This window comes from Rissa tridactyla, chromosome 21 (assembly GCF_028500815.1).
Source record: "Rissa tridactyla isolate bRisTri1 chromosome 21, bRisTri1.patW.cur.20221130, whole genome shotgun sequence".
Lineage (NCBI taxonomy): Eukaryota > Metazoa > Chordata > Aves > Charadriiformes > Laridae > Rissa > Rissa tridactyla.
The window spans coordinates 5,037,872-5,059,960 of record NC_071486.1 but is presented as its reverse complement, the minus strand read 5'-3'; the positions used below and the strand labels follow the sequence as shown (position 1 = coordinate 5,059,960).

The 22,089-nt window shown below is 57.6% G+C and overlaps 3 protein-coding genes across 7 annotated transcripts; 2 read left to right on the top strand and 1 right to left on the bottom strand.

Annotated features, from left to right (window-relative positions):
• Positions 1-40: 40 nt before the first annotated feature.
• RHEX (regulator of hemoglobinization and erythroid cell expansion) lies at positions 41-6,129 on the bottom strand. 4 transcript variants are annotated; one of them, XM_054181229.1, is made up of 7 exons: positions 6,051-6,129; positions 5,303-5,480; positions 4,245-4,355; positions 3,532-3,620; positions 2,607-2,714; positions 2,168-2,229; positions 41-1,805 (listed from the first exon to the last, which is right to left on the bottom strand). In XM_054181229.1, exons 3-7 carry the CDS (start codon positions 4,259-4,261, stop codon positions 1,599-1,601), a joined length of 483 nt encoding a protein of 160 aa, XP_054037204.1. In that variant the 5' UTR covers positions 4,262-4,355; positions 5,303-5,480; positions 6,051-6,129; the 3' UTR covers positions 41-1,598. The 4 variants fall into 4 exon arrangements, with proteins under 4 accessions (XP_054037204.1, XP_054037205.1, XP_054037203.1 ...); XM_054181230.1 differs by having other exon boundaries at positions 4,245-4,321; positions 6,027-6,112; XM_054181228.1 differs by having other exon boundaries at positions 6,027-6,111.
• A 5,325-nt stretch (positions 6,130-11,454) lies between these two features.
• Positions 11,455-14,163, top strand: CTSE (cathepsin E). Its single transcript, XM_054181227.1, has 7 exons — positions 11,455-11,572; positions 12,530-12,648; positions 12,747-12,946; positions 13,205-13,327; positions 13,418-13,559; positions 13,667-13,765; positions 13,999-14,163. Exons 1-7 carry the CDS (start codon positions 11,455-11,457, stop codon positions 14,161-14,163), a joined length of 966 nt encoding a protein of 321 aa, XP_054037202.1.
• A 2,067-nt stretch (positions 14,164-16,230) lies between these two features.
• Positions 16,231-21,683, top strand: RAB7B (RAB7B, member RAS oncogene family). Of its 2 annotated transcripts, XM_054181321.1 has the most exons (7): positions 16,231-16,249; positions 17,684-17,742; positions 18,770-18,831; positions 18,981-19,107; positions 19,257-19,472; positions 20,360-20,485; positions 20,951-21,683. In XM_054181321.1, exons 2-7 carry the CDS (start codon positions 17,731-17,733, stop codon positions 21,029-21,031), a joined length of 624 nt encoding a protein of 207 aa, XP_054037296.1. In that variant the 5' UTR covers positions 16,231-16,249; positions 17,684-17,730; the 3' UTR covers positions 21,032-21,683. The 2 variants fall into 2 exon arrangements, with proteins under 2 accessions (XP_054037296.1, XP_054037295.1); XM_054181320.1 differs by lacking the exon at positions 16,231-16,249 and having other exon boundaries at positions 17,569-17,742.
• The last annotated feature ends 406 nt before the right edge of the window (positions 21,684-22,089 follow it).

Genomic DNA, 22,089 nt, shown 5'->3' with positions numbered 1-22,089 from the left:
CCAGGAGTGCCTGACCCCCCCGCCCCCCCCCCCCCCCGGGATCGATACCGAATCAATCGTCTCACAACCTTTCATTAAAGCACATCGCTGCTGAGCCCATCGGAGACGCGCTTGGGGCGGCTCCATCCCTGATGGAGGGGGGCTGTGCTGGGAAGCAGCGGCTCCGTCCCCCCCGACGGAGCTCCCAGCTATTGCGCAGCTCCCGTTCCCCGGCACTTTGAAAGTTTATTTCTTGTAATAACAAAGTGCAGAGCGATGGGAAGGACCCGGCTCCGTTTGCAGCAGCGATTTGCTGCAGATGGCGAGCCCCCGCCGCCGGGCACTGGCTCTCCCGGACCTCGGGAGCATGAAGGTGACCTGGCAGATGTAATCACCGACAGGCAGGGGACGCAGCACCTCGGAGAAAATAACAGCCTTCGAGCACATCCCGTTCACAATCCCAAGCTTATCTCCACAAGCTGGAGAGCCCCCAGTTGCGTTTTATTAGAGAAAATGTCAGTGCTGTACTTCGAGTCCCCTGGAAATTAAACCAATACTTAAGGAAAAATGTGCAACCTGGTGCCAGATCAGAGGGGGGGCAGCGGCGTGTGCCCCAGCCCAGGGCACTGACCCCCCCCCATCCCCTGCAGCTCTGCTGGGGAGATCCCAACCCCTGCACCCACGGCATTCGGTGCAGGGACAAAGCAGGAAAAGCAAGAGGTGGGAGACAGGGAATACCATCCCTCCCTGCGAGACACAGAGGGATTTGACTTGCCTACGCTCACATGGAGACCTGTGGTCCAGTCCTGTGCCCCCCACAGCCCAGAGGCACCAGCAGCCAGCCCAGGTCCTCCAGCTGAGGAGGGGGGATATAAATCCCCTGGGAAGCCCCCGGCCCTTTGCCAGCTGGGCTGATGCCTACGGCTTTCAGCTGGGGAGGAAGCTCCCTGTCAGGGCCCCCCTCCTTCCCCAGCCCTGGCATCCCCCCGATGCCACATCAAGCCGCCCACGTGGCCACCCCAGCCCCAGCGACAGCTCTGAGGGCGACGGGGACATGGAAAGATTTTGAGCATCAAAGGAAAATGGGTGCAGGGGAGGGCAATGAACCAGGGCTTGTCAGGCAGTGAGGGCAAAGCTGGTGGAGAAACTGTATTTAAAAGTATTTTATGACAGCGATCAGCAAAGAAAGCATCATTCAGAGGAGATGCCAGCCACTTTGGGAGGATATTTGGAAGACCACTGCATTTCCCTCCTTGAGCTACATCCCATTTTGAAGGGCAGGGCGAGATGTTTCACTTGCTTTCATGAAATGAGGAAAAGGGCCACCACACAGAACCAGAGGGCACGTTTCAGCCTGGGCAGGAGGAATGCTTCCCTGCGCCATCCCACGCTCAGCAGCCTTCGGGGAACAGTGATGCATTTAAGTAAAATACCAAGGAAATTGTATTGGCGGGCTCGAGTGTTACAAGGAATAAAAGCCAGCGGGCGTCAGGCAGTGCCAGGCGCCGACCGAGGCGAGGGGAAGGGGAAGCCCCTGTCCCACAGCTGCCGGGGGCTCCGGGCATCTCCCTGTACCAGTGGTGGTCTGAGCCCAAACCCCGCCAGCAGCATCCCAGGAGTCACAGCTTCACCTCGGTGTACTCGATGGACTTGGATGCCACGGGGCTGGAGCAGGGCCAGAAATCCGCTTTCCTCTTCTTCGGGTCCACATTGACGTAGTCCACCCCGGTCTTCATGTTCTCGTAGTCTCCAGCGGAGGCTGGCCCACGGCCTTTCCCCGGGAAGACCAGTGACGTGTAATTGAGGTTTTCTTGTGAGCAAGGGCCCTGGAGAAGCAGACACGAACCCCAGGTCAAGCACCAGCATCCACCCGGGGTGGCTTTGCCCTTGAACCCACCATTCAAGGTGCCCGGGTTGTGCCCAGGGATGTCCCTGACCCCACGGGGACATTTCCCTCTAAATGAGGAATGCTGCATCTGGCAGGTGACAACCACCACCCCAGCTCATTGAACCGCACTGAAGTACCTCACTGCTGGTATTTCGATGCGGTTTCATGCATTTGCCCCACCCCGTTGCTGCTCTGTGGGTCTCGAGCTGGGCAGGAGCCGTGGGGACACGGCGCTGGCACCGGCACTGCCGGCGCTGCGGCTGGGGTTGGTTTTGGCAAAGGCTCTGCCTGCGGCCGTACCTGCGGGTTGGACGGGCTGCTGTCCGAGTCCTCCGAGGTCTCCGAAGACGTGTCACTGCTCCCTTAAAAAGAGGAAATGTTACCACTGCCATGGCTACTTGGGGGAGTTAAAGGAAAAAAAAATAATAGAAAGATCAGGGAGAAAAAGTGAAACAGCACTCGAGAGTGAAAATCGGAAATCCAAAAGGCACCAGTGCGATCCCTCCCCTCGTCACCCGCCTGCCTGCGGGGAGCGGGGCAGGGAAAGCCCAAGGGGGGCAGGAGGATGCTGGAATTGCCCGTTGCCTTCGCCCGGCTGCTCGCTGCCTCTTCCTCCCCGAGACCGGGGGGTGAGGCTCTTCACAGCGGGTTAAGGCGGCTGGTATGGCACACACGCAGTACCGCACCTTTGTATTCGTGTGCCAGGACAAACCCCCGTTGCCGAAGGATCCCCCCTTACCCACGTAGGTCGGTCTCTGCGCCCCTTCCCCTGCTGCCGGGGAGACGGGCAGCTGCTGGGGCTGTGCCGGGGGGCTGCTGCCGGCCCGCTCGCCGCAGGAATGGCTGGCTGCAACCGAGAGGCCAGTTAGAGCCTTGCTCCAGCCCCAGACACCGGCTGTGTCCCACCCACCCCATATGGACACCCCCCTGCCCCCGGCTCCCCAAGCCCCAGCAGCACCCCACAGCAAAGCCAGTTCAGCACCGCAATAATTATTATTATGTTTTGGAGCAAGCAAATATCCATCAATTCAATTACGGAGATGATTAAGCGCATGCCCTGCTCTCCCACAGCGAAAGACTCCAGTGTTAAATCACGCCACCGGGGCCTCTTCCCGCGCAAGTTCGGAATGAGTTTGACCCGCGGGGCCAAGCAGAGCTGGGTTATGTACAAACGCGGGCAGCAGTTTTGGGTAAAAGATTTTCCTGCTGGTAACTGTAGCTTCATCTGAATTAATATTTTGCAAATGGATTCGGATGGGATTTTTCCACCGCTCTACTAACCAGAGCAATAAAAGAAAATGGTTTTGAAGCCACCAAAGGCTGTGTAACCCTGTCCGATGCTGCCCACACCACACACAGCGGCTGTCGGGGCACCGTCCCCCGGCACAGCGCAGCGATGCTGGTGTCAGTCCCTGCCCCGACACGTCCCCGTCCCCGTCCCAGTCCCACCCGGTCCCCAGCCCGCCTGGGGGTCTGGCAGGTCCCTGGGGCGCCCCGACCCCCACCCCCGTGGGCTCCACAGCAGCGCCAGTCGCTCCCCGAGAGCCAGCCCCAGATCAAGGACTTGGTTGTGCTTAACAAAACCCAAAGCTTTGGGCAAATGACTTTCGTTCTCTGAACTGGACGCTTGCGAGTGAGATGAGGAACATGAGACAGTAAAATACCTATTTTCCTGCTGAGCATGATGTATAGTGTCAGCAAGAGGAGAGCGTACAGGATCAAGGTGACAGCCGAGATGACAACAAGCACCCACCTGAACAGGAGAAAAATATTTTGTCAAAGTTGAAAGAAAAGACCAAATTATTTTAAATCTTTCAGACACTGTTTGGCCGCCACTGCTTCAAAGTCTGGCTGGTTTGCTGGTACAGTCTTTGGTTTTGCTTTTTGTCTTTAAGGCGACATGCCCCGAAATCTGGGGCTTCGTTTTCAAGAATGACTAGTGCTCCTTTCCTTGCGCTTCGCTTTTGGGTGCCCGTCTTAGGCAGGGTTTTCGAAAGCCTCATCGCCGGCGGGGGGGTGCGCAGCGCTTGCTGGAAGGGAGAAGTTACAAATATGGCTCCTGCCAAAATCACAAGCCGTTTCTGTGGCTCGCGCCTGCGTGTCTGCCAGGCACGGCCATCCAGTGACCACGCGCTCTTGTCCCCCAGTGCAGCACAAAGCAAGCGCGGTGTCACCAGCGACGGGGGCTGCAGCATCCCCCAAACGAGGAGCAGCATCCCCCAAGTGAGGAGCAGCATCCCCGGCCAAGCAAGGAGCGAGAAGCTGAGCAGAAAGATGGCCGGAGCAGGGTTATCCTTCCACCTTAGAGCGTTCCCCCCGCTGCAGCGGGGCCACAAAGGGCTACCGGAGGTTCTTTAGCCCGGGACGCTGTACTCACCACTCGCAAGTGCTCATCCTCCCTGCCAGGCGTCTCGGTGGCCAGTGTGACGCCCAGCGAAGCACAGGAGGTCTCGGCTTGGGGGGGGCACACAGAGAGAGGCAGCCAGCCCTGGTAGCAATCAACCAAAATGGTCCCATTGAGCTGCACGCTGATCCGCGTCAACTAGAGACGGGGCTCGCCACTTGCGAGCAGTGGTCTGACATCGCAGGCGTAAAATGAAGGCAGCCAGCCCTCCCCCCCTCGCGCACGCACCCCTCACCCAGCCCCAGACCCTCCCCGCCATTATCACTGGGCTTCATGGTTTTATTCACTGCCGTCTCCGTCATATCTGACACTTGACTGGGCTCCACCGCGGCGCTGATAGTTACAAGAACTGAAATTTATTCTTCTTGCTTTAATCCGCTCTTGGGTTTCTTTTTTCTTTTTTTTTTAAATCCACCAAAAATATTTGATAACTACAATCCGGAAAAAAAAAGACTCGTAGAAGAAAGTAGCCAAAAGGTGGCCACGGGTTTGGCGTTGGGCTCTTGCTTCGGTCAAGATCCAGCCAGAAAGGTCAGCGGCCCTTCAACACCTCTACATTCAAAACGCCTCGGATTTAATTTTAGGTGAGCGCTTAAATCCTGTTGAAGTTAAGGGGACTTAAGGCACATAATTAAAAAACACATACGCCTGAACTGGACCCCTCGGCTTGGGACTTTTGGCCATAATATTCAAGAGATTTATAATAAAGGACATCAATCAGGGGCATTAATTTTGTGATTCGTCACTTACGGAAAAGCACTTTAAATTTTCATTTGATGCCTATATACTTACTGTTTATAAATGGCTAACACAGGGAGGTTATCTTCAACTAAAGCTTCAATACAGTGATTAAAGGAGCCATAATAATAATAACATGATTGATAGACTGATAGATAGATCGGTAGTTAGAGCAAAGGCATTATCCATCCTATGGATCAGATGCTATAATTTCCCCTATGACACGGTTCTAAGCGTAATTCATCAAAAGCTTTTCCAATAGCCTCGCCAATCTCCTGCGAAATTCCACTTACCCAAACAGTTTGGCAACTGCCAAGCTAAAAGTCCATTTCTTGCCGGAATTTTTCCCCTCCCTTATTGAATTGATCTGTCCTCAAATATCCTTCTCAAATGGCTGTGATTCTTAAATGGCTCATTTCCTATGGTGGGGCAGGAGGTGCTGCTGCAGCAGATAACAATCTGAAAAATGAGCTGTTTCAAAAGGAAATTGCAAAATAAGACCCAAATCCAAACATCAGTAGCAGGCAGCTTCTTTGCTGAGATGGGGTATGGCGAGATTGAAGAGTTGATACGCATATGTGTATTGAAATGTCTATTTTGAAGATAACAGCTAGTAAGACGCTGGCAGCACACGTACTTTTTTGGTGTATTAAGTAACCTGCTGTGAGCCTCCCCCCTCCAGCCCCCAGGGTATTAACCCTTTCTCAAGCCAGATGCCCCATTGAGATCAAGGCTTGTAGAAAGCTCCTACTTGGCTGGTTAGTGAATTCAAGTTGTCTACGCTCAACCTAAAGGTAAGAAAATCACGGGAATTGATTTAATTATTTGGTAATTTTAGTCCCCTTTGCGTCAGGCCTGGCCGCCCCAGGTAAAGCTCAGGCTGACAGCGTCGCACGCCCGCGGGCATCCCTCGGATGGAGACACCAAACCCAGCTCTCATCCCGACATACGACCCCTCTGCTTTCCCAGGCATCGCGTGCGACGGCCGGTGGAGACCGATATCCAACGGGATTTTACCTGGGGGACCAGAGCGTTCCGTACCTTCCCTTTCCCGCAGGACCTGGGCAGCTGGGGCCGTGGAAAGAGCAGGAATTAAGGGCGTTTTGGCAGCATTTTTGGGTTCCAGCAGTGCCGTGCAGAAGCCTCGCCGGCTCGGTGCCGGATGCGGTCTCGCTCTACCCCCATGGCGATGGCAGGAACGAGCCCACAAGAGGTTCCATGACACTTCCCCTCTGTCACCCGGCTCATTTAAATATATTTGGGTGTTTCTCTGCTGTTCTGCAGCCGCTTCTGCTCTGGGACTGGGGACACTGTATCCCTCTGGGTGGTTCTCCTTGGAGGTGTCCCCCCTCTTGCTCCATCTTCCAGCAGGTTTGTGCTAAAATGCGGCTGAGCTTCGCTGGAGCAAAGGGGTCCCCGCGGGGAAGGACCTCAGACACAAGTAATTCAGTTGCCCCCCAAAAAGTGCTCTGGGTGCTTCCAAGTAAAAGTCTTCTACAGGGGTAAAACATTCTAAATCATAAGGGACGTGGTCCCAGAGCCTGGCACGGCTTGGTGTCTGCTGGGGGTGAATCAATGGGCCTCCACCTGCCCATTTTCTGCAAAAATTTTCTAGTCGGTGGTAACTTGCTACATCACTTAAAAATGGCAGGATGCAAACGGCAGAGTCGTCTCGTCGATTCGCAGCAGATTTGGGGAGCGCTGGGGGGGCCGCTCATAGGAACTGCCTTTGCAGCTCTGGCGCCGAAGCAGCGTTTTGGTGCTGGAGACGCCCTGCAGCAGCCCGACCTCTCCTCTGCTTCTTCCCTGGCAGGAGATGGGCAGGGAGCGAGGGACCCCCCTTCTCGCGGGGTCCCCCACTCCTGGGGATGGTGCCCGCCAGCGTTTAAACATCTCCATCAGCCCCACGCTCCCATCGCAGTGCTCTCCCGGGGAGAGAACATCCCAGCATCCCAGAGAGTCCCCAGGGACTTTCTGCAGGCAAAAAGAAACCCGTGTCGAGAAACTCTACGTACCTCCCCGCTGCCGGGTTCGCCCCCAGGAGCTGCATCGCAAGCTGGGGTCCCCTGCCAGGTCCCCACCAGTTGCTGCCCACGTCCCCCCCACCCCCTGGGACTGCCGACCATCAGCTCCATCACGGGGGGATTCTGTCCTGCTTCACCCGCAGTTTCTGTGCCACGGGTAAATATTTAACTCAAGATTGCTTGGGTTTATTTATTTATTTTTTTTAAAGTGTTTGCTATTGCAGGGTTTTTTACTCTTTCAAGTGCTCAGTGATGTATAAGAAGATTAACAGGTGGAAGAAGCATTTGATAAACAGAATAAAAAAAAAAAAGGCTTTTCAGAAAACGCTACTTGGGTGCGATTTGAATCAGTCAGAGCTAATAGTGGAAGTGGCTAAACTAAAGGAAATATGAAAAAAAAAAAAAAAAGAACAGAGATAACATATTTTTAGCCTGAAAGCAGGTTTCTTAAAATGAGTAAAGCGCCGTACGGCGAGCGGGTGAGAGGCGTGTTTCCCACAGAAGGTGCATAACCTATTTCTAACGTATCTGAGGGCAAACATGTAAAGCTGGATGGGGCAAGATACGCTTTACGACAGCTCCTGCCTGGAAGTAATCCGGGACTATACACAGCCCGTATATTGCTTATAGACCCGGCATGTTCCAGTAGCTGGCAGCCACGTTTCATTACATTTCTGCTGAACATAAGCGCCTTTTCTGCTGTTTTATTAACAAGGCAGATTCAAAGGCCCTCGGTCTTATAAATAATTCCGCATGTTTTGGTCTGTCGCCTTGGGCTCCCGCCGCCACATCAGGAGGTTCCGTAAAGGCATATGAAGCAAAAACCTTTTTTCCCAGTTTTCTGGATAAACATGTCTGAGTCTTGCATTGGCTCCCAAAAGAAAGAGAAAAAAAACATTTTGTTAGACTTGAAATAAAATCTTTATTTGTCTTTAAGAGTTTAGGTTTTAAAACTACTTAAAGAATAACTACATAAAAGTAGAAATAGATTTGCTTAACTTCAAAAATTTCTAAATTAAAGGTTTGGCCTCTCTATTTCTTTAATCTTCTTATTTTAACTCTGAATCTACTGTCATGAGTTTGCAGATTATTATGATCCAATTAGAGAGCTTTTCCAGTAAATAAACTATTTCGCTTAAAGTATTCGGCTCATCTGTGCTACAGCTCACGCTCGCGTTTATCTCAGGAGCACAATGACCCTTCAGGCTGGATTTTCCTACAGAATTTTTGGGTTATAAACCGTGTCCATAACAATCGACTTTGCTGCTTTCAGCTGATCTGGCACTTGCTGCAATTGTTTTTGGTTTAGGATGTTTGGTTTTTTAAATCCCTTCTATGAATACATGATTAGGATGAATAGGGAGGCTGGTACGTTAAACTGCATCTCAAAAGGGAAATAATAATTTTGTATAAAAGTTACTCAGTAAAAAATACTGCAGCTGCGAACCTGGGCAGGGGGAAGTGCAGGGAGTTTGCACTTGACTTGGAAAAAACGTCTGGATCCACCATCAACACGGACTCTGCCGAGCCCCGCGTCTCTGCGCTCACGCCAAAGAAACTTTTGATGGGATTTTTTTAAGCTTAAACTCATTTTAAGCCATGGAAGGAGGAGCCCGGCAGCGGCTCCTGGGGACGGAGGGACAAAACCCCCCCAAGAGGAGACGGGAGGCTCTTTCTCGGCCGTGCCCCGGTAGCCGCGTTGGGCACACAGCTCCGCCGGTACCTGCGCCTCACGGGCAGGGACTTTAATTTCCCGGGGCGAGGACTTTAATTAGATAAAACGGCCTAACCGCGATAAATGGAAATTTGATTAGAACAGCGCTAAGGGTAGAAACCCTGTTAATTACACGAACACTACTTACCGGTTAAAATACCCCCCCTTTGTGCCACCCATCGCTGGTTATTGGAGTGCCATAAACATGGAAAACAAGCACAGGGACAACACGGCGTCCGTGTCTGAGAGACGGTGGCAGCAAGAAAAGCCTCGCCTCCCCCCACTCGCCTCCCCTCCGTATCTGAAGGCTTTATTTATTCGTTAGCATTTTTTATTTGCATTCACAGAGGCTTAATGAGACGGCCATCCCATGTTAAACAAAAATCAGCCACCGAGGAAGAGCCCATTAGTGGCTGTAAGGCAACACGTAACTGTCTCCCGTGCAAAGCCGCTTCTTCCCGACTGTGCTTTGATGACGCTGACTGCTATTTAAAAGGGAAAGTTGCAGATTCCTGAGCAGTCCATCACTGCTAATTAGTCTTTGCCTTTTAAAGTTTGTTCAGCAGCTGCCCGATGCTATGAACACATGCCTTTCCTGCACCCCCCTGACACCCCATGGCCGCAGGCAGGTCCCCGGGGGGCTGTGGGGCAGTGGAAAGGGGAAATGCTCCCCCGGAGCAATTTGGGGGCCTTCCATCAGTTTAGCTGGGCCGTGTGATTTCAGCTGGATAAGGAACTGGTGCCGGGATGGAGACCCCATTCTGCTCCTGCTGCGGGACCTTCGCTGCCCCTAAAAGTGTGTGACACCCCCCTGCCCAGCGCCCGGCACGTCCCCATGCACCGTCCTGCCTGGCTGCTGCCAGCCCCTCGCCCACAAGAACAAACTTGGCCCCGGGGCACCGGCTCTGCCTCGCCTGGGACGTGGCCAGTGATTCATTCCCACCGCCAAAGCCCCGTGTTGACATTGAAAGGGGTGTTATCGCGGGCGCTGGTACACCGGGGCGAGGGTGTACCTGTCGGTATAAGAACGCCGCCGCGGCGCTGCCTGCACCCGCAGAGCCCGGCCGAGGCCAGCACTGCTGCCGACATGAAGCGCCTCCTCCTCCTCGCCATGCTCTGCCTCTCCCTGGCCAGTGGCTTGAAAAGGTAAGGGGGTCCCCAGGGTGCCCCCCACTCCCTGGGCTCTCAGAGGGGCTTCGCTCCCGGGGTGCAGCCAGTGCCGAGCATGGCGGTGAGGAGCTCCCCCGGCACCGACACCCTGTGGCTACACGGGATCGCGGGAACCATGCAGGGACCACGCAGAGACCACTCAGGGCTTTGCTGGTTTGCTCCCATCAGACCATCGGCTCCCTGGCCGGCTCCGTCCCCCTGGATGGACCCTGCCAGCAGCAGTGGGCTGCGGGGAGGTCTGCGGGATGAGCTGCCGGCTCCAGCCCAGAGCTGTGCCAGCAGACGGGGCAGAAAACACGGGTACAAAGTCCCCTCTCTCAGCCTGAGGGTCCGTTTCCATCAGTCCTGTCAAGATACTGCCCGACCCATCGTTGCAAGCAGGCTTGTGGGCTCTCCCGCTGTCTTTGTCCTTGATTTGCTGCCTCCTAAAACAGCTCGGGTCCCCCATTTCGCTGTGCCCCAGCTAGAAAGCATCACCATGGGGGATGCAGGGAAACAGGCTCTGGACCCGCATCCTGGTGGCACCGGGACTCAGGGCGGAGGTGGGGACTACAGGGCATCGGCAGCACTGGTGGCCCAGGGCGAGTGACCAGGACCCTTGCTCCCCCAGGGTGACCCTGAGGCGGCACCGCTCCCTGCGGAAGTCTCTGCGGGACCGTGGGCAGCTCTCCCACTTCTGGAAAGCCCACAGGCTCGACATGGTCCAGTACAGCGAGGACTGCGCTGCCTTCACGGAGACCAGCGAGCCCCTCATCAACTACCTGGACGTAAGCGTGGCGGCACCGAGGGCTGGGGGGTGCCGAGTCCCAGCAGACACCCTGAAAGGACATTAGTTTGCATGAGCTGTCCCCAATGCCCAAAGACTTCCCCTAAAGCCCACGTCTACTAACGGAGCACGCCTGCAGCCGCTGCCCCAGCGTGCCAGGGCTCGCTGCCTGCCCGCTCCTGCCTGGGCCTTTGTTCCCGGGAAAGTGACGATGACAGGGGACAAGGGACCGCATTCATGGCAGGCACTGCCAGCCCTCCCCCTGCCTGCTGCCCTCCCCCAGCCCGCCGTGCTCTTGGGCACACAGCAGGGAGACAAATTTCCTCCAAAACACAAACACACGTTGCGCGCAGCAGAGAAGACCCCACCGCAAAGGACCCAGAGCCAGCGGTGGAGGGTGTTCCCCAGGTCACCCCGTTCCCGCGGTGTGAGGGTCCTGTCCCCAAAGCCTCTGCCACTGTCTGCATCCCGCTGATGAGTGTCCCCTCGGGGTCCGGCCTTCCCACTGAATCCAGCGGGAAGAGGGTGGCGCCCGCACCCATCCTGCCTTTTGTTCTGGGCTTGCCTTGTTGTTCCTTAAATATTTGGCTCCTTTATTTCACCTGGCACGGTGTGGCCGTGAGAGATGAAACGCTGCCCCGGTGCCAGCCATCCCCCACACTGAAACCCATCAGTTCTCTGCAGCCCCCCCTCCCCAGCACAGGCTCCCCTTTCCCGGGATTTCTTGGTGTGCCGATGGCTGACGGGGGTGTCTGCTCCGCTCTTTGCTAGATGGAGTATTTCGGGCAGATTTCCATCGGGACCCCCCCCCAGAACTTCACCGTGGTATTCGACACGGGCTCCTCCAACCTCTGGGTGCCGTCCGTCTACTGCGTCAGCAAAGCCTGCGGTGAGTGGGGGCTCCCTGACCGCCCACCCCCCCCAGCCGGCAGCGGTGGGACCCTGGGTGACACCCCCGGGGTGGCCCCAGAGAGGCTGTTGGGTCACCAGCACACACAGCCCAGGGACCTTGGTGGGGACCCCCCCCACCTAGCTGAGCCCTCCAAGGCACGCAGGGATAACAGAAATCGGGGGGGGCCTCGTCGGGTTTGTTTGCTCAGGCGCAGGCGGCAGTCACACCACCAGCACCATCAGCCGCGGGAGATATGGGACGTGCTCTTTAGGCCATTCTTATGGGAGAGCCTTTAAACAAACAGGCGAGGATGATAGCACTTAATACAGCTTGTCACCACGGGGCTGGGCGGCAGGAACAAGGCGGGCACAGAGACCATGGTGTGGCTCCAGGCTGGCTGCCCGGGGGCTCGCCGGGTGGCAAACACGGGGCTTGTTGGGGCCGCGGGGCTGCTTCTGTCTGTAAAACAGGCTCAGCAGCGCTGATCAGAGACGCGCTGGCTGCCCCATCCCTGGAGGGGTTCAAGGCCAGGTTGGACGGGGCTTGGAGCAACCTGGGCTGGTGGGAGGTGTCCCTGCCCAGGGCAGGGGGTGGCACTGGCTGGGCTTTAAGGTCCCTCCCAACCCAAACCATGCTGTGATTCTATGATCTCCAGGTCTCATAAAAGTCTTGCACAAGCTAATCCCGCTCCCCTTAAACCTCACCCCTTTCAGGCAGATTGGAATGGGGTAATTTTTATTCCTCCTCCAAACATCGCCAACATACCCCGTTGTCCCATGAGCAGCTCTTTCCCTCGGCAGCATGCCCATGACACAGGCATTTTGGCGATGCCACGTTGCCCCATTCGTTTGCTCCGAGGCCAGTCCCTGCTGCCGGCCATGGCAGGGGCTCCCGGCCCCCGTGGCCACGCAGATAAACGGTGTTTCTGGTGATAGCTCCCGTCTCCTTCCCCAGCTGCGCACACCAAGTTTCAACCATCGCAGTCCAGCACGTACCAGGCGGTAGGGACCCCCTTCTCCATCCAGTACGGGACCGGCAGCTTGACGGGGGTCATCGGATCTGACCAAGTAGCCGTGAGTCATCTTTGGTTTCTCCTGCCCTGGACAACATGCCTGGCACTTGCCTACAGACTGAGCATCACCATCGAGCCTCCTCCTCCTCCTCCCCACAGGTCGAGGGTCTCACCGTGAGCAACCAGCAGTTTGCAGAGAGCGTCAGCGAGCCGGGAAAAGCCTTCCTGGATGCCGAGTTTGATGGGATCCTGGGGCTGGCTTACCCCTCCCTGGCTGTGGACGGGGTCACCCCCGTCTTCGACAACATGATGGCACAAAATCTGGTGGAGCTGCCCATGTTCTCCGTCTACATGAGCACGTACGGACAGGGCTTTGCTGCAGGCTGTTGCTTAGACTCAGTCGTTGGTTTTATGGGGAGGGGGATACTAAAATAAGGGTGTTTTACGGACATAGTAAAGGGTTTTTTTGGGACCATGACAAGTATCGCAGACCTGAGGCCTTACAGGAATAAGTGACTAAGCATAAGGAAGAGAGTGGGTATAAATCCACCCGTTTAAAATACGATGTGCAAAGTAAAAGGGAGAAGATCCCTCACGTTTCCTCCTCCTCCCACCAGGAATCCCGAATCCTCCCTGGGAGGAGAGCTGCTCTTTGGTGGCTTTGACCCCTCCCGCTTCACGGGGACCTTGAACTGGGTGCCGGTCACCCAGCAAGGCTACTGGCAGATACAGCTGGACAAGTGAGTGGTGCTGGGCAGGGGTGGAAGGGCTGGGCTGGGGCAGGGCAGCAGGACAAGTCCCTCCTGGTCCTTCTCTCCTTCCTCCTCCAGCATCCAGGTGGGTGGGACAGTGGCTTTCTGCGCGAACAGCTGCCAGGCCATCGTGGACACCGGGACGTCGCTCATCACAGGTCCCACCAAGGATATAAAAGAACTGCAAAGCTCCATTGGTGCCATGCCTGTGGACGGAGAGGTGAGAGTGAGGGTGGGGAGAGGAGGGGACAAAGCCCTGGGACCCCCACCCCGGCGGGAGGGACGTCCCGTGGAGCAGCACCGCTGAGCTGCCCGGCTCTGCCGCAGTACGCCGTGGAGTGCAGCAACCTCAACGTGATGCCCGATGTGACCTTCACCATCAACGGGCTCCCCTACACGCTCAGCGCCCAGGCCTACACCCTCATGGTACGTCTGCGGCCATCGGTGCCACCACCCCCAATTCCCATCTGCTGGGTTCGAAAAGCGGCTCCGGAGACAAAGGTGGCCCAGAGCCACCCTGGGAGCTGAGCCGCGTGTCCTGGCAGGTGACGAGTCCCACTGCTCCGAAGTGCACGGGACCTGCGGACATCGTTCCTGCGTGTTTCCATGTGCACGAGGCTCTCGGGTTCATCCCCAGCTTTGCGCTTCTCCTTCTGCAGGAGTACAGCGACGGCATGGCCTTCTGCACCAGCGGCTTCCAGGGGCTGGACATCGCCCCGCCCGCCGGACCCCTCTGGATTCTGGGCGACGTTTTCATCCGTCAGTTTTACTCTGTCTTTGATCGTGGAAATAACAGGGTGGGGTTGGCCCCCGCCGTCCCTTAGGGCCGCAGCATCCCATCGATCTGGAAGGGAGCCACCGGGCTGCTGCCCTCAGGCAGGGCAGGGGACGTCACTTCATCGGTGTCCCTGGAGGTGATGAAGACACCCGGGGACCGTGGCTGAAGAGCCCAGCAGAGGTTCGGTCCATGCCAGGAAGCCGTTTCGTAGTGAATATAAAAATGTCTTGAGCAGTTCTGCGATCTGCTTTGCAGGTTTGCTTTTTTGTAAACACGGGTCAATAAAAGCTTTAATAAAACAAGACCGGCCACGCTCATGTCGATGCACAGCAGCAACGCCGCAGATCTCGGCTGGGATGCACGGGAGCATTAAATCCTCCCTCCCAGACCCTGCCCTCCTCCCCAGCGAGCGAAAAGCCTCGGTGCACCCACGGCACTGCTGCAGGCTCCGTGTTACCCTCGGTGTTACCGGAGCCTTGGCAGTGCAGGAGATGCTGGATCTGAAAGATCGGCCTCTGTGGTCCTTAGCTGGGATTTCCACATGGGCAGAAGAGGACACTTTGCCCACGTGGAGCAGAAAGTCCCCGGAGGCGGCTGTGGGGACCCCCACGCTCCCCACCAAGGGCAGGGGCTGGGGAAGGAGCGAGTTCACTGGGAAAACATGTCACTTCATCTGAGGTGACGCTGGGAAACAAAAGGGTGACAAGGAGACTGGGGAGACCCTGGGGCTCTTTCTGTGCCACAAAACTCCTGGTAAAACCGGTGATTTCCAGGGAGATTTGCTTTGATTCCCCGGGCACTTGCAAAAGACAACATGGTTGTGGGTGCTCGAAGTGAGAGAGGGTAAACCAGCGGCGTGCTGCCAAGCTTGGGCTGGGCTGGCTCAGAGGGCTGGGGGGCTGGGGGGTCTTGGGGGCCCAGGGGGCTGCAGGGCTCCCCGTGAGTCACTGCGGCGCGTGGGACCTGCTGACGGTGCAAGGGATGCGGGAGGAAGCGTGAGCAATCGCGGCTCATGCATGATGCGTCCCGAGACACGCAGGGAAGGCAGCGAGAAAGGGAAGCAGAGAGAAGGGTTATTTTTACCCCTGCCTTTGCTGGGTTTGCAAAGCCCCGCAGCCCCCGCGGTGCCGGGGTTCCTTCCCTCAGCGGGGGCCAGGCTTCGCAGCTGCTGTATCTTTCCCAGAGCGGAGCAAACTTCAGGGTTGGGCCTGAGAGCACTGGAAAATTCAGATCTGGTTGTAAACTTTGCGGCTTGGGCTCGTCATTTGCAATAAAAGAAAATATCTGCCTTACTCAGAAACATTGATTGTGCCATTGACCAACATATGGTTTCTGTAACCGGTTCCTGTATTGACTTCACCTCAGCTGTGCTTTCCGCAGGCACAGCGCAGATAAGGTGCGGGGGCAGCTGGACTAAGGTCTCCTCTCCCTCTTCCAGCTTAACTCTTAGCACGCCCAGGTGCTGCCGGGCACCAGCCCATCACCGCGGCCATAGGTGCTGGGGGAGCATCCAGCTTCCCCAGCACAATGAGGGACCGCCTGGTGCCCCCGACCACTGGCCAGCAGCGAGAGGTGGCCCAGCCTGGACTCGACCGGGACTGCTCCGGTGCTGTGCGCTCTGGGGATCCCAGAGCATCCCACGTCCTCTTGGTGGGTCTCAGGGGGTCTCCAGCCCTCCTCCCCTCACACAGAGGATGCTCCAGCAAACACTGAGCATCCCAATAGGGAGCTCCCGCTGTCCCCCGGGGAGCAGAGGTGGCCGAACAGCCGTAGGGAACAGTTTAGTCACTTGGACGCCTTTTGCTTTCTTCCGCTTCCCTCACTCTTGCTGCCCCGCGAGCCGTGCCGCAGGGAACGGCATGTCCCCTCCTTGTCCACACCAGCCTTTCCTCTGGACGTGGCAGTCGCCAGCCTGGGTTTCATCGTCTCCTAGCTGCAAGACCTTCCTCATAGTCACAGGGCACAAACCCCACGCTTTTTTCCTCAGAATTGCTGACTTGGTGAACCAACAAGGACAGGACCGTAGCTGTGGTTGCAGGAGCTGCTGAACAACGTCTTGGCCGTTGCCTCCTCTACACCGCCGCTCCCACCGCCTTCATCCGGGGCCAAGCTCGCACGACTGCACAGGAGAGGTAAGGAGAGCAGGAGCTTTGGGAAAATCCCTTTTCTTGTGAAATCAAACAAAAGATGGAGCCTGGGCTGGGTGCCCTGATGGATACGGCCCCTCCTGCCCAAAAGCAGAAGTGGCTGCGGGGCATCGGCTGTAGGAACGTGACCACAAACCCCATCTCCAGCGGCGTGGAGAGGCATCGATCATCTGACTGGGTGAGCAACCTCCATCCCGCCAGGCTTGGAGGGACACGCGGGGAGGAACCAGGGCAGAAGTAGGCAGGAGGGAAGTCTGGACAACAAAGTCTCGCTGCAAGGGCAAAGGTGAAGCAGCAGCGACAAAAATAGGCTGAATACAGGGATTAGGAGAGACCTGCCCCGGGAAAACCATCAGCCTTTTACCCACCACCGGTGGGAACTGGCTCAGGTGCTTCTCCTGCTCCTCCCCGCACTTGTCCCGTAGTGGCGGTGGGGGGGAAAAACAGATTTTTCTGGCCAGACAGGTCCCAAAATTACACCTGGGAAGGAGGAGGAGGAGGGTTTCTCCTGCTGAGTGCAGCGATCTTCCCTGAGATCCCATAAGGGATGTCTACAGCGGGGGAAAAAGCCTACAAAAACAAGGGCAACCAGTGGAAAAGCAAAAGCTGGTGGCCTCGGAGGGACCCTGCGCCCGGGGACACGGAGGGACCTAAGGTCCCTCCGTGTCCCCGGGCGCAGGGTCCCTCCGAGGCCACCAGCGGTTGCTGTTCAGGGTGAGGGGGTGCAAACCCCATATCCCATCGGATGCTTGGCAAAGGCTCAGGACCTGCCCTTGCGCACCGAGGGAGGCACAGCTCTGCCTTTTGCAGCCACGGCCAAGTGGGTTTTCCCACGGCAAAAAGCCTCTGGCCACCAGCCTGATGCTCGGAGAGGTGGCCAGAGGCTTCCTCGGTTCCTGTCGCCGTCCTCCCATTGTCCCTGGGCTCCCGAAGCTTCTTTTCCTGCCCCACGCTATCAGGGCTGCCTGAGCAAAGTCCGGTGTGGCTCCGGCGGGCTCCGGGGATGCTACCGATAGCCCCGCGGCGCTTTTGTTCTCAGCCCTAAATAATCCCCTGGCAGGAATGCAGATAAGGGGTCCCAAGGAGGTGGGTAAAAGGTACCGGGGGATCCTGAGCAAGAGAAGAGGCCAAAAGTCAATCCCAAACCCCAGCAGACAAAGGGGACCTTGGTCCCTTCCCCCTATCAGACTCTGAGCTGGGGAGCGCCCAGCAGAGCTCCAGAGCTGAGGGAAATGCCGTGACATCCCGGCACCCGCCCGCGGCTCCTCCGCCAGCTCCGGCAGGATCTCAGCCCCTTTCTGCTGATGTCACGGCGTGGGGCCCCGCAGCCGCCTTCCCCGGGCGGCGGGCAGGCAGGAATCAGTGCCGGGGACGGCCGCCCTTTCCTGGATCCTCCTCTCCTGCCTCTTCCCTCTGCAGGACGCCGGCTGGAACGGAGCCCAGAGCCTCGGCCGTCCGGCAGACGGATGCCCCGGCAGGTGAGTGCGCTGCAGCCGAGCCCACGGCTGAGCAGGAGACCCCTGGAGCATCAGCCCGTGGGCAAAAAGGTTGGGAAACTCCATTTTGAGTTTAAAACTGCCTGGCCTCTGAGAAAGCTGTCTGGTGCTGGCAAAAGGGCTGGAAAGTTTGTGCACGCTGAGACATGAGGCTCTGCCTGTGCCAAGGATGCTGCCCGCGGCGGGGCTGGGGTGGCAGAGGGGGTGCGGGAGAGCCTGGACTCCACGGCTGAGAGCCGCCCTGGCAGGGGCCATGTGCCAAGGGGGAACGGCGCAGGGCCGGCCAGCGCATTGGGGAAAAATGCAGAGAAGAGGCTGTCAGTAAGTGTTTCCATCTGCGCCTTGGCCAGTGCCACGCGGCCGGGGCTGCTGAGGCCGCCGGAGGATGCTCGTCCCCGCCTGGGGAGGGGGTTTGCTGGAGGCGCTCGGGGCTCCTGCCTGGGGATGGCCACACACAGCGCACATGGGGAGACCAGGACACGTTGGGGACGCAGCCTGCAGGGAGCCTTTTGGGGTGCTCCTGGGCTGGGTGGCATCCCTGGGCTATGCTTGGGGCACCCAGAAAAGTCCAGCCGGCCGCGGTCTTCTTTAGTAAATGTAATTTTCCCCAGAACCCTGCTGTGTGCCAGGTTTAGGGGGAGGGATTGCACTTTAGAGGGAAAGGGAGAGGCAGGGAAGTTGCTCACAAGCAGCTTTTAGCGCTGCAGCACACTGGCGTGTCTGGACGCGCATCGACACCGCGGGAGCCGGTCCCGGGCGGTGACGTGGGCCGGGCTCGTCACGGGGGTTTCTGCCCCCACCACTGCCGGGACGCCGGCGCAGCAGGGTGCTGGCACGGCACGGACACATGGTGAGGACACAGCAGCGTCCGGGGCGCTGGAATGGCCGGGGTGGGAGCGGGGAGAGGCTGTGGGGAGCAGCAGCTGCTCCCACACCTCTGCCACCGCCGCAGGGCTCACTAGGAACCGGTCCCATCCCTGCAGCCGGGTGACCCCCTCTCGTCCCGCAGGGCTTGTCCATGGATGCTAGCAAGAAGGTGGATCTGAAGATAATTATCATAGGAGCTCTGGGGTAAGGAGCGGCGCTGGCGATGGGAGGGAAGCCCCATGTGTGCGCTGGCCCGGGGGCCTGTGGGTGACAGCCCCTGTCCTTGCTGAAATCGACCCCCTGAGCCCGGCTTTGGGGGGCAAATCCTCACCCACGTCCCTTCCCTCTGACAGCGTGGGCAAAACCTCCCTCCTGCACCAGTACGTGCACAAGAGGTTTTACGAAGACTACCGCACCACGCTGGGCGCCAGCATCCTGACCAAAGTCCTCGCGGTGGACAACACCCCCCTGAAACTGCAGGTGAGTGGGGCTGGGACTGCACAGGGGGCCCATCCCAGTCCCATGGGCACGTGTCCCACCATGTCCTGCTGTCCCCAAATGCCTATTGGTGTCATGAGGTGTGGGGCTCACATCATGTGTCTGTACCCATGTCCTTCTCTGCCCTATAGATCTGGGACACGGGGGGACAGGAGAGATTCCGGTCCATGGTGTCGACCTTTTACAAAGGCTCGGATGGCTGCATGCTGGCCTTTGACGTGACGGACAGGGAGTCCTTTGAGTCCCTGGACAACTGGAGAGATGACTTCCTGGAGAAGGTCATTCCGAGGGAGCAAGATTTCCCCATGGTTGTGCTGGGGAACAAAATAGACATCTGCGACCGGCAGGTAAGTGTGGAGGAGCTGGGGTGGGTGCATTGGGATGCCTTAGTGCCCCAACAGCTTATAAGTGCAGCTCCTTCGCCTGCAGAACCAGCCTTCTGCCGATGCTCACGGGGAAACCAGGGCTCCCAGGCTAGGAGCTGCCTCCCCCATGCCTTTTGCAGGGCAGAAGCAGCACACCACCACCCCCATCCCTTCGCAGCTGAGATTGTCCCCACTGAAGGCAGCAGGAATTAAGCATAGAATAGAACCATAGAATGGCCTGGGTTGGAAGGGACCTTTCAGATCATCGAGTCCAACCATCAACCCAACTCTGACAAAACCATCACTGAACCGTATCTCTAGGCACTGTGTCTACCCGTCTTTTAAATTCCTCCAGGGATGGTGCCTCAACCGCTTCCCTGGGCAGCCTGTTCTGATGCTTAATAACCCTTTCAGTGTACAAATTTTTCCTAATATCCAGTCTAAACCTCCCCTGGCGCAACTAGAGGCCGTTTCCTCTTGTCCTATCGTCTGTTTCTTGGGAGAAGAGACCGACCCCCACCTCTTTACACCCTCCTTTCAGGCAGTTGTAGAGAGTGACGAGGTCTCCCCTCCACCTCCTTTTCTCCAGGCGGAACACCCTCAGCTCCCTCAGCCGCTCCTCATAGGGCTTATTCTCCAGACCCCTCACCAGCTCCACTGCCCTTCCCTGGACACGCTCCAGCCCCTCAATGTCTTTTTTGTGGTGAGGGGCCCAAAACTGGACACATCTCCAAGAGCTGCCTGCACTGCCAACACCCTGCCCCCAGCAGCGCCTGGATGGGCCAGGAGGGTCCCCTCCGCCACCCCCCCGGCAGCCGCGGGCAGCCCTGTGTGGGGCTGTGCTGTGGCTCCATCCTCCTTCCCCGCAGGTATCCAAGGAGATCGCCTCAGCCTGGTGCAAGGAGAAAGACATCCCATATTTTGAAGTCAGCGCCAAGAACAACATCAACGTTGCAGAGGCTTTCGAGACCCTTGCAAAGCAGGCGTTAGCAACGGTGAGCATCACTCCCGCGCCGGCAGCAGGGAATCGGGTGGGAGCCGGACTCAGCCGCCGGCCGTAGCCGATCTGACAGACCCCTTCCGATGCAGAACATCTTCTGTTTGTAACGTGTAGGACAGCCCCAGGAAAGGGAAATGCATCAGTGCTTGATTTCTTAAAATAGATCCGAAACAAGTTAGAAAAGAATAAGGATTGCTCTTTCTCTTTGCCTGTGGTGACAGGAACAGGGCGCCCGGCACCGCACAGCGTGCCAGCACTGTCCTCTAGCGGCCATCCCATGGGGACATCTGTGTCCCCACGCCACACAAGCCCGGTGGCCCCGCTCCTTAGCTGAGCCTGGCGGCTTTTCCCTGGATTTTGTCTTTAATCGGGACTGAACCTGTGCTCCCCTGTCCTTTGGCCAGCCCAGGCTGGCTCTGAACTGACATCACTCACCCTTTCTCTTCTCTTTTTTTTCCAGTATAAAGGGATTTTTGAGAGTTATTTAACCGACTCCATCAAACTCACTCCCAACGACAAGCCCAAGAAGAGCTGCTGCTGACCCTGGCCACACACCGCGCTCCGGGCTGCGCTGCAGGAGCATGGCCCCGGCGTGCCGGACCCCACGCTGCCCACGGCTGGAGCCCTGCTTGGGTGTCCGTGGCCCCCGCCCGCCCCAGCCCTACCATAGAGGATGGCCAAGCCAGGACGCAGGATGGCCACCACTCAACATGCCGGGGCCAGCTGGCTGCACAACCCGGGGCTTGCTCCTTCCCACGTCTCCAGAGCTGCTCTCCCAAACCAGCAGCCTCCCAAATCACTGCTGCGTCACGGTGGCCCCATACCCCCTCGATCCCCAGCCATCTGGCACCCGAGCGGGCGACCCCCCTGCGGTGATGGTGCCAGGGAGCCAGGCAGTGCTGCTGATGCCTTTCCAGAGACCATGACCTTGGCCCCACGGGTGACCCTTCCCAGCACGCGAACTGGTGGCTCTGCATCGCTCACAGGGCTCACGGTGCGTATGGGCTGTCCTGGGGGAGGCGTGGGGCTGGTGGCCACGGCGCAGGTCTGAGAGCAGCCGGGTCCCCCCGCCCGGGCTCAGCTGCTGCGGATGTAACCATTCCGTGCCTCAGTTTCCCCTGCTCTCATGCACACCCCCTGTCAAACACCCTCCACCTCCCGCCTCACTGGTGAGGATCCTCAGTAAAGCACTTTGTCAGGAATTCTTTTTTTTAAAAAAAGGAAATTAAATATTTTTTATTTATACACCTGTGTGGCAAAACACTCCTGTGGTCCAGCAGCAGGAGGACGGGCTGGGGGCTCCGGGCTCTTGTGCTGTCCCGTGGACTTTCCTCCAGCAAGGCCAGCAGCTCTGAGCCTGTGCCAGCTTCTTGGGGCAGGAAGATGCATTTTGGGTCTGGATTGTTTTTTCCAGTGCAAATTTTGTGTCAGGGGAAAGAGGAGGTGTCCGGGGCATCGTGCAAAGCGGGTGCGCAGTGGTGGCGCGGGGGCCTGGCCAGGGCGGCTGTCGGCAGAGGGAGCCTGATGAGAGCCGAGCCGAGCGGCTGCCTCCCTTCCTGCATCCATCCAACTCTGGCTCTGGCACCTCCGACAACCTGC

Excerpts from the sequence above, each read along its gene's own strand:
- RHEX (XM_054181229.1), bottom strand. Across the intron at positions 2,230-2,606 it reads GCAGAGACCGACCTACGTGG|GGAGCAGTGACACGTCTTCG; the intron begins GTAAGGGGGGAT and ends CCTCTTTTTAAG. Across the intron at positions 1,806-2,167 it reads GCAGCCCGTCCAACCCGCAG|GGCCCTTGCTCACAAGAAAA; the intron begins GTACGGCCGCAG and ends CTGCTTCTCCAG.
- CTSE (XM_054181227.1), top strand. The coding sequence starts at position 11,455 with ATGGAGTATTTCGGGCAGATTTCCATCGGGACCCCCCCCCAGAACTTC. Across the intron at positions 11,573-12,529 it reads CTGCGTCAGCAAAGCCTGCG|CTGCGCACACCAAGTTTCAA; the intron begins GTGAGTGGGGGC and ends CTCCTTCCCCAG. Across the intron at positions 12,947-13,204 it reads TTCTCCGTCTACATGAGCAC|GAATCCCGAATCCTCCCTGG; the intron begins GTACGGACAGGG and ends TCCTCCCACCAG.
- RAB7B (XM_054181320.1), top strand. The coding sequence starts at position 17,569 with ATGTCACGGCGTGGGGCCCCGCAGCCGCCTTCCCCGGGCGGCGGGCAG. Across the intron at positions 18,832-18,980 it reads ATTATCATAGGAGCTCTGGG|CGTGGGCAAAACCTCCCTCC; the intron begins GTAAGGAGCGGC and ends TCCCTCTGACAG. Across the intron at positions 20,486-20,950 it reads CAAAGCAGGCGTTAGCAACG|TATAAAGGGATTTTTGAGAG; the intron begins GTGAGCATCACT and ends TTTTTTTTCCAG.